This window comes from Triticum urartu, chromosome 2 (genome assembly GCF_003073215.2).
Source record: "Triticum urartu cultivar G1812 chromosome 2, Tu2.1, whole genome shotgun sequence".
NCBI lineage: Eukaryota > Viridiplantae > Streptophyta > Magnoliopsida > Poales > Poaceae > Triticum > Triticum urartu.
Window position 1 is genome coordinate 614,821,647 of NC_053023.1, and position 11,094 is coordinate 614,832,740.

At 42.6% G+C, this 11,094-nt stretch overlaps 1 protein-coding gene across 1 annotated transcript; it reads left to right on the forward strand.

Moving 5' to 3' along the window:
- The first annotated feature begins 5,053 nt into the window (after positions 1-5,053).
- Positions 5,054-5,584, forward strand: LOC125533787 (pathogenesis-related protein PRMS-like). Its single transcript, XM_048697137.1, has one exon. It carries the CDS (start codon positions 5,054-5,056, stop codon positions 5,582-5,584), a length of 531 nt encoding a protein of 176 aa, XP_048553094.1.
- The last annotated feature ends 5,510 nt before the right edge of the window (positions 5,585-11,094 follow it).

The following is an 11,094-nucleotide window of genomic DNA, read 5'->3' on the forward strand; positions in this document are numbered from 1 at the left end:
TGCGATTTTGAATATGTTTGTGAAACAAAAAAATCATGGATTTATTCAATGTTTGTAGGTATACAAAAGATCATGAATTAGAAAAAAAGTACATAAATTTGAAAAGAAAAGGTTGACAAAAATAAAAATAATGAATTTTGAAGAAAGCTCAACATTTTAGATAAACTCATAAATTTGAAAAAGCTCACGAATTTGAAAAAAAATATGGATTTTAAAAAAGTTCACAAATTTTGAAAAAATTCGCAAATTTGAGAGGTTCCCGAAAATTCAAAAAGGATCACGAATTTCAAAAAGTTCACAAATTCTAAAAAATCATGAATTTTACATAGTTCGCAAATCAAAATTATTTAAAAAGATCTTCTAATTTTGCAAATTTAACATTTTAGTTTTTAATAAAATACAAAAAAGGAAAATAAAAATAAAAAATTAAATAAAAAACCAAAACAAAAAATATAAAAATATATATTTGGAAGCTTCTAAAAGCTTCACTAAACCGGATGGTGCAAATGTTTTCAACAATGAAAAAAAGAACCTAAATGGCCTATCTCCTACTTTGGTGCTGAGAGGGGTGTGCGCAAGTTAGAAAATATGCCTATAACTGATGCCTTAAGCGCCAAATAGAAATTCAGATCGACTATAGTGTAAACGGCAAACCGGCACACACACAACCACCCTCCTCCACTTGGGCTCGGCTAATTTTACATTTTTTTCTTCTTCAACCACACACGACACTGTTTCGTGTTTTTCTGAAAGCAACCTAGTCAGTATTGTGAAACTGCTAGAAGCTTTCTGCTGCTATGGGGAGCTTTGAGAAGCTTCTGACCGGGTTTTTTCTCAAATCTTTTTGGGTTCTCCGCCATCTTTTTTTCATAACCCCCCCCCCCACCCCAAAAAAAAATCAAATTCTTGAACTTTTTCAAAATCTATGAACCTTTTTCCAATAAAAAAAACTTTTTCAAATCCGTGAACTTCTTCTCAAAACCGTAAACTTCTTTTGAATTCGTGAAATTTTTGAATTTGCAAAAAAGTCAAATCCATTAAAAAAAGTCAACCTGAGATTTTTTTCGAATCCGTGGACTTTTTTTTTAATCCTATTTTTTAATTCGATTTTTTTAATAGTCAACAACCAACCGGCTAATGGTGGATCGGTCAATTGCGACCAACGAACCGGGAAAACTGGCATGTCCCCGAGCGAGCGTTAGCCTCCTTGTTGGCAGTGGCGGAGCTACGGCTGGGCAAAACCATGCCATGGCCCACCCAGCCAAATAAGATTACAGTGTAGAGTGCTGCTGAATTTGGGCTCTGGGAGCAAAATTTCAGACATATTTCTTAAGCTAGCTGGTGTTGGCCCGCCCAATGAAGCATGTGTAGCTCCGCCACTGCTTGTTTGGCCGGCCAACGATGGGGTGTGCATGAGCGCTGGCTACACTCCTCGCGCTTAAGACGCTAGGGACGAGTTGTCCATGGCCACGCAAGCCTAAGCGTCTCGGTCGCAAACAAGTACCAACCGTTGAAGGCTATACCATGCGATGTGTATGTCTATCATGTACAATATACAGACAAAATGGCTTTGGCCGTGGCTGCGGCAACTAGGATCGCATCTACCTACATATAAACCCTAGCCTCCACCGGTTATATAAGAGGAGACCAGGGGGCTCTCATAGCCATCTATTCCCAGATAGAAACACTCGGTAGACATATCATACACCATTGAAAACCCCTCGCATGAGGTATCCCTCCACCATGAATGACCAAAACAAGCAATACGGAGGATGCCGCCGAGGGGCTTGCGCATATGGGCTACATGTCTCATTGTCATAGGTGGAGATAGGTGCAGCATTGAAGGGTGCAGAGGGGCGCACATGTGCATGGGGAGGACAAGGGGAATGCGACAATGGCACTGGCCACGGGCGGGAGATGCGGCAGCGGTGGGGTATTGACATAGTGCGTATGTGAGGAAAAATCCGAGGGGGAGGAGGGTGTGTGGCAGCTGCGGAGGGGCTGGGGAATGCCTTGGTGCGGATATACGATCCAGGATGGCTGGCAGTGGACGAGGGGTTTGGAACTTGGCGCAAAGCGCCCTACTGGCATGCGATGGGGCGATCACCACTGGCATCGCCTGGCCAAACCACTAAGTCGTTGTACATGCCAGGAAGGTTTCTGGTTACCAAAGGAGATTATATAAGAGATTTAATGCTCAATGGACTAATGGATTGAGTGTAGTGATCAAAGACATATTATGGATGGCAAGTGTTTGCGGTGGAGTGTGGGAAACTGGCTTGGGAAAATGCTCTGTATTTTGGTGGGTGGAAGTACATTGATAAGGTGAGTCACTCTGCTAAGTTTTGGTTCAATAGGGGAAGCACATGTGGCAGTTGTAGTTCAATCGTGAAAATGGGACCAAAAGTTTGATTTGGTTGTTGAGGTCATTTGTTGCACATGAAGATCAAAGATGTTAGAGTGCACGGGTGTGGAAGGTGTAGGAGAAGTCATGGAATTGATTTGGGAAGCATTGGATCGAAACAAATTGAAGAATGCTTTACAAGATAATGACATTCTTCTCATAGGAAAATAATGTTTCTTTGTGGAGAAGAATTATGGAAAGGCTAGAATATGTGTGCCATTGCCTTGGCAACATTATAGAAAGGTTGGATTACTTGGGAGGGGAAGATAGGCATTTTTTTTAGCTCAAGTCCAAATAAAATTTCAAATGAAGATTCAAACCAAAATTCAAATAGAATCCAAATAAACTCAAAGAAAAAGAAAGGGGCGGATTGAGGTGTTACAATAACTCATATCGGAACCGTTTTCTCAGTGTAAACCGCCATCCAATTTTGTGGCGGTTTTTGCGTATTGTACCACCTCCAATTGCTCGTCAACTCAATGGAGGCGGTTTTACTTGTCTTAAGTGCATAAGCATGCTCATTAGAGGCGGTTGTTGGATTAATGGTCAGAACCACCTCCATTGACACCTCGAATACTCAAATTTGTAGTAGTGGACGAATCGACAAACACCGGCAAACTCTTGTATAGGTTATCTCCCAACCTTCCAGGCGACGACGGAGCAGACATCATGCTCTTGGCCGAGGCAATGACCATCAACGTCATGGCTAGTCCCAGGCACACTTATTGATCGTTTTACCATCATCAATAGCAAAGCGGCGCGTCCCCGAAAACTACCTAACCCCATGGTTTAACTCGATTTACGATGATTTGTTGTGCAACAAGGGGAAGCTCCTTTGTCAGAGGGTGTTTATTGAATGATTAGTTTTGGCTGCATGCATTATGCTAAGACCGAAATTAAAGAGAAATGGAAGTTGTTAAGTTATTGTGTACGAAAAAAGTTAGCCACTTTACAGCGAAATTCTATTCATATATTCATGCTAACAGTCGCGAAAGTTTGACTTGGCTCAGCCTCCTTTTTTGATACTCTCTTTGTAAACAAATATAAGAGCGTTTAGATCATTACTTTAGTGATGTAAACGTTTTTATATTTTTTTTCCCCGCAAAAAAACGCTCTTATATTTATTTATAGAGGGAGTACTACCAAATAGTTCATCGTGTTGTAGAGGGGAAAATGCTTGTCCAAAAATAATCAAAATATTGTATGGTGCAGTGGTGCACTACAGTCGACAAAATGATGATGTAAACAGCGCACCGATTTGGCTAGGGTCTTTCCCTCATCGCACCGCGCGATATATACGGCCGTGTGGGCGGCAAGAATTGGCGTGCAGCTGCTGTTGCTTCTTCCTTAATCTTCTCTTGCTCAGTCCCCTAAAACCAGCAAGATACCACGTATAATGCACTTGTTCAATTGCATTTGCTCCTCTGGTCAAGCACACAATCATCTTGTTTGTGCCGTGCCAATAGATTTAGCTTCTAAACAATTTGGAAGATTCCTTGGTGGCTTGGATACAAAGATGGCATAACCAGCTAGAGCACACTAGCTAATCCTTAGCCGCCATGCGAGTGTTCAAAGTAATCAACAGCTAATCAGGCTCAAGAGAGATGGACACGAAACGTTCTGCCCTATATATAATCATGCAGCGACGCAACTGGTCCATCACATCCATGCACTGCGTCCCTCTCAATCTCAATACAACCAAGCTTTCAGGAAACCCACGCAAATGGCGAGCACAAGGATGACCATGCACATGTGCTACCTCACCATCTTGTTACTGCTTGCATTCCTGGCACCACCGTGCACGCCCGCCAGCGACACTGACGACGGAAGTCGCCGTGCGCGCGCCGAGGCCACCGTCGACGACATTTTGTCGGCGCACAATGAGGCGCGGAGGAAGGTCGGCGTGCAGCCCCTGACGTGGAGCCCGGGGATCGCGGGATACGCCAAGGACTACGCCCGCTCCCGCCGCGCCGACTGCGCGCCGCGGCGCTCGTCGCTCTTCTACTTCGGCGAGAACGTCGCCGTGGGCAAAGGCCGTCGCTTGGACGCCGGGGCGCTCGTCGCGCAGTGGGTGGACGAGGGGCGATCGTACGACTACGGCAGCAGCTCCTGCACGGCGCCGGCGAGCTCGTCCGGATGCGCGCGGTACACGCAGGTCGTGTGGCGGAACACGACGCAGCTCGGGTGCGGCAAGATCGTGTGCGACTCCGGCGACACGCTGCTCGTCTGCGACTACTTCCCGCCCGGCAACTACGGCACCGGCCGGCCATACTGAACTACTGATCGCGCGCCGTTGATTGATCACGCCGTGCATGCAAGTTAACTGCATCCCTCCACGTGGTGCATCAAAGCTATTTACCATCGATTATGCATTTGTTTACTTGTAATTCCCAAATTGTATGGTTCAAAAGTAAATAAATTCACATTTTCATCACCGACAGTATCTGACCGTATGTAGCAATCCATTACTCGACGATGAACGCTTCACATTAACTCGCCAATGTCCAAACTGACACACATATGCGTTGCGATCTAAATCCAAACGCTCATGCATGCATACGAGAACCCGCACAATTAATTAACCGCTCCTATATAACGACTGCACTTCCCTTGCAAACTTCACCAAATCGACCCGCACCGCAGATCACCATGTCTCCTTTCGCCTGCCTCGCCGCCTTGACCCTCGCCCTGGCCTCGCTATCGCCGGCTGCAGCCATCAGCATCCCCGGCCACGACCCTGGCGCCGCCGTCGTGCCCTCCTGGACGCAGTTCCTGCAGGCGCACAACGACGCGCGCGGCGCAGTCGGCCTGCCGCCGCTGACGTGGAACTTGACGCTGGAGCTGGACGCCATGCAGTACGCGAACAAGCTCCGCGTCCCCTGCAACCTCTCGCCGATCCCGTGGCCCGCCGACGGGGTCTACGGGCGGAACCTCTACTGGGCCAACGGGCACCACAACGCGACGCACGCGGTGGCCGCGTGGGTGGACGAGCGGCGGTGGTACGACCACGGCGCCAACGCCTGCGCCCCGGGGAAGACGTGCGGCGAGTACACGCAGGTGGTGTGGAACACCACGCGGGAGCTCGGCTGCGGCCGCCGCACCTGCCGGAACGGCCTCGACACCGTGGCCGTCTGCGAGTACTTCCCTCCTGGCAACTATGTTGGCGTGCCGCCCTACTGATTCTGCTGTACGCAAGCTAACGGGGCGAGATATATTTGGAAATAACGTATACGACGCACGACCATAGTTCATAACAAAGCGGGATGGAAGAAATTTTTCGGTACCATAGTTCATAACGATATCCCGGACAAGGTTCTTTGTTAATGGGCAATGATTCGATTCAGATTCAGCTGGCTGATCGCTCGCGCATGGTTTTTTGGTTAGTTTTGAAAAAAGTTCTAGACACTTAATGAAAATCGTGATCTTTAAAAAAAACACGAACAATCTTAGAAAATATGAACGCATTTTCATATTTTTGAATAAAAATTGAAACCGCGAATGGTATTTAAAATTTCTGAACTTTTTATAAAAATGAGAACATTCTATAGAAGCGGGGTATCTTTTTTAATGGAACACTTGATAAATTGAAAAACACGATTTTTTTTGAAATTTATGAAGAAATTTTGTCAAATTTTTTGATATTTTGAATTGAAAAGGTGAAAATTATTTCTTGAATTTTTCTAAAAAAAGAAAATAAACCGAAAATATGATAAATAGAAACGGAAAGAGATCATAAATACCAGTAAAAAGGTTTAGGAATTTTCTAGAAGGTTCCCAAAACATAAAGAAAAGCATACTAGAAAATATACACTAAAGCTAGATAATCGGCCGGCCCAGTCCGTCGTTCACTGGTCATCCCTGTGCAAAGGGACGACCGAATCACTCGGGGTACTCCTTTTTAAGGTCATTCCTAAACCCCAGTGGCGCAATCTAAAAGTTTTCCTTTTTTCATATATTTGTTTATTCAAAATATTTTATCTATTAAGCCGTGCTTTTAAATCGCAAGCTGTATTCACCGTTGAATTTCTCGCGTCAAGATCTTTAAAGCTAGATTCCATGTTAATAGGTTTAACGAACTTCTTTTTCACAAAAAAACGGAAGAAAAAGACTGTGCTTCTTGCGGAAACAAATCCGTGCCTCCACGCAAAGCAAATATGTACCTCTCATGGTAAAAACGCGTTTTCCCTTTCTGTTAGTTGTGCCTCTCACAGAAACAACCCTGTGCCTCCACGAGAGGCAAATTTGCGTCGCTCGTGAAAAAAAATACTTTTTTTCTGTGCCTCTCGCGAAAGCAAATCTGTGCCTCAATGAGAAGTTAATCGGTACCTCTCGTGGAAGAAAACAAATATGTTATTTTTTTTCTCTTTTCGAGAGGCACATATGTGCCTCTTGCGGAAGCAACCCTGTGCCCCCATGAGAAGCAAATTTGTGCCTCTTGCGTAGGAAAGAAAATGCATCTTGTTTTCCATTTCGAGGGGCATAACTATACCTCTCGCAAAAGAAAACTTGTGCCTTCACGAGAAATTAATTTGTGCCTTTCAGAAAAGGGAAAGACATATTTTTTCACGCTATTTTTATTTTATTTTTTTGTCCATAATCTAGGGGAAACCGAGCAAAAACCAAAAAGTCAAAAAAAAAGAAAAAAAAACATTTCAAGCCTGAAAACGCATATAGAAAAAAAATCCCAAGAAAGCGTCCTGCACGCGACACATGACGGCGACTAAGAGTGCGCCCACCAAAAGTGGCCCTTTGGCTAGAGCTTCCTCAACTTTAGATAATGGACTTCATTTTTTGCTTATTAATCCTCCTGAAATTATATGTATCAAATGTTTTGTTATTGTTGAATAAACTGGAATGCTTTACCTCTCAGACAAGAGTGACCCTTGAGTGGATCCCGCAAGGAATACTTCTCAGTGAATTGCTCTCAGGAGCGACACTTTGATCCAAAATGCGTTGAATAGGATATTCGTACTTGAGGGTGTCTCAATGTGCATCCGCGCTGGTGCGGCTATGTACCGCTTACCGTGACGCCAAGGCACGTCTCGCCTGCAGCGAGACCGAACTGGGTCGGCCAGGTAACAACAAGCCGCGTCACCCTGCCATCATGCGTGACTCTTTTTATGTGTTTTTCCACAATTTGTTTTTTGATTTCATTAACTGTGTTTACATTTCCACATCTACTAAATATTTATATTAAAAAATGAAAATAATATTCTATTTGAAAAATGTTAATCTTGTATTTAAAAAAGTATTTTTCAATTTAAAATGTTAAACATGTATAGAAACATATTTCTGGTGTATACAACAAAATATATAACGTGAATGAAGAAAGTATAAGTGTTAATCATGTGTACCCAAAATGTTAATCATGTGTACAAAAAATGTTAATTATGTGCATGAAAAATTTCTGCGACAATAAAGAAGATATCGCATTTCAACAAAAAAGTATGTGATAATTAAAAGTTGTCCATACAATGTAAAACAATGTTTGTGTAGTTCAAAAAGACGTTTCATACATTTCAAAAATGAATGTCATATTTAACAAAATATTGACAAGTTTCAAAATTTTATTCGTGAAATTTTCAAAAATTGTGTTGGTACAATTTAGAAAAAGTTTGCACAGTTCCAAAAAATGTTTTTTCTCATGAAAAAAAAGTTTCAACATGTATTGAAAAAACAAAGTGACACGTATTTGATAAATACATTCAGTATGTTTTGGTAAACATGTTTGCCATGTAATTGCAAATTTTAAATGAGTATAAAAATGTTTTACATGTATATGCTAAATGTACAACATGTACGACAAAGTAGACATGTGTTGGAAAACCAAAATGAAAAAACAGATAATGAAACAAAAAGAAAAAGAAATATAGAAAACCGTAGAAAAAACAATAAAAACAAAGTATCAAGAAGAAGAAAAATAAAAATGATGAAAACCGTTAAAAAATTAAGAAAATCGAACACATAATTAAGAAAATTAAATAAAACCAGCCAAAAATATATAAAACCCATTAAAAACAACAGAAAAAGAGAGGAAAACTGGACTCATTGATCGAAAGCAGGAACCAGACGTGGCGCGGGCGAAGCCGTCGGGCAACGCAGCTAATCAGCCGGCCCGCTTCTATGTCGCCCGTAGGCGATTGCTATACCAATCAGTACAGGCGACATAACCGTTGCTAGGACGCTCAGTAACCACGTGGACGTGTCAAGCTGACATCAACTCACGCCTTTGATTATTTTTTCCTTCTGTGGTTTCTTCACTTTTTTGTTTCTTTTTTTTTGCTTTGTTTCTGTGGTTGTGTATAAACATAACATTTTTGTAAAAAATTGGAAAATCTTAATCATGCATTTGAAAATGTTAAACGTGTATTGAAAGATGTCTCTCTTGTATATGAAAAATGTGCAATGTTACGGAAAAAATAGAAGAATATGTTAACCATGTTTACAAAAAATGTTTATTACACTTGAAAACCTCACACATTAAAAAAATTAAATGACATTAACAAAATTAATCAATGTAAAGAAATGTTCAGTTAATTTTAAAAATGTTTTATACATTCAAGCAAATGACGATAGATTTAAAAAAATCAAGAATTTCAAAAAAAATCGTAAAATTTCCAAACAATGGTTGTTCCATGTCAAAAAATCCATAGTTAAGAAAGTTATAATTTAAAATATGTTCCAACTTTTGTTTGAAAAATAAGTAACACTTACTTAAAAATGTTCAAAAGGTGCTAATCATATGCTTTAACAATGTTGAACATGTAAAAAAATGGTCTTGGTGTATACAAAAAGTATTAATTTTGTGTGGACAATGAGGATATCAGCTCTGCCTCCGCATACATTCCAGCTCGTGTAGACATCCAAAAAAGTATTAATTTTGTGTAGACATCCAAAAAAGTATTACCTATTTTGTGTAGACATCCAAAGAAGTATTAATTTTGTGTTCATTACCCGCATACATTCCAGCTCTGCCTCCGCAGCCTCCAGCGCCGCAGCTTGAGTAACTAATAGGTCGACCATTATCAGCCCGCCAAGCTTGGCTTCATGCAAAGGGGAAGAGCGGTGGCCTTCCTGTGACCAGAGCGGCGCGACCTGCCATGCACTACTCTTCCTCGCTTCCGGCGGCGCTTGTGGACGTGTCTGCTTTGTGGTCATGGCAGTGGGGCACGACCTTGGCATTGTCCTTCTCGTCGTCGGTCTTGCCCCACACCTTGTCTGCCTCCTCGTCGTACTCCTTGTAGGTGGCCTCTAGTTTCGCCTGACACTGGCGGTACCACCAACGGTCGAGATGGATCTCGCGGACGGTGCGGTAGCACTCGAGCAACGCCGCCTGGTCCGTCACGTCCACGTCTCGCGCGATCTCCCTGCCTGCTAAGAGTTGCTCATTCGCCTACCGGTACTTATCATATATCCTATATCCTATATTCTTAAGAAGTTAATCCCCACTGCTAGCAATTATCTCTACATGCACGCCGTCCACGTCATCATGATGCCGCATCAGCACTTAGTTTTATTTTTTTGAGGGGACACCAATCAATCGGTCTCTCTATAGTGCCCACACGTACATACCATCTCTCCTCAGTTGTAAGTTACTACTCATGGGAGTATAGCCGAAGGTGAAAGCCCATCAATCTCCCATATTGATTTTTCATAATTAGCCTGCAATCAGTTCCTATTCTTCCCCCGTCAATCGCTCATATTCCATTTTAACAATTACCATGCAATCAGTTCCTATTTTCCCTTTAATTGCCTCCCTTACAAGTTCCCACCACCACACGCATATGACCTCCTCTTCCCGCCCTACATCACGGCCATATATCCGTTCATCTCCTCTCCATCCTTCTCGGCTCTTTTACGACATCATCTCCATGACGCGATGGCCTTTAGCGGGACACACAGCTGCAGGACCTCGTGAGGATGGTCAGCAGCCGCAAACACGCAGTTCTAGGGCGCATCAACCGGTGGCTGGGCTGATTTTATTTTAGGTCAACAGCCCACAAGTGAGTGCCTACCCCGGCGCGATGCAAACTTCTGGCCGTGCCTTGGTCTTCAAGGGCGTTTTTTGCCACCTTTGTGAGTTGTGATGCTCTCTGACGGAGAGATACAAGCTGGCCAGACAACCCAGATGAGTTCCCCTTCAATTGTTTTTTTTTTTGGTGCTTTAATGTTACAAGCATATGTTCCTTTCCATCCTTATTTGTTTTAAATTTCCTCTCATGATTGGTTGTTGGCACTTGCTGAATCAACCGAAGTTTCTCTTGACAAGAGCTTACAGTACTCACCAATATGCATGCATGATCACCTTTATTTTTGTTAACGGCAGGGGCTTGAGAAAACAAAATGGCACAAGGAACTTTAGCAATTTAAAATATGGAAGGTGAAGCACTGCAACACAGAAAAGAGCAATCAAGTTCCAATAGCTATGTAAGGAATGTCACTGGATTCTTTCAAAAATCAAGCAATAATGGGAGTGTGCCGGAGCTATGTCAGTAACCGTAGTGTGTCAACAATAGGTCTGATGTACTCGAATCAGTTTTTCTTGTGTCAACATGGCATGGAGAATATCTCATTCAGGGTAGTTTTACAAGTCAGACAATCAAAGAAATTATATGTGTGCTTGCTGCTCATTATCGACTATGAGGCAGCCAAAACAACTACAAGGTACGTATCCTAGCTAGCTTCTTCAA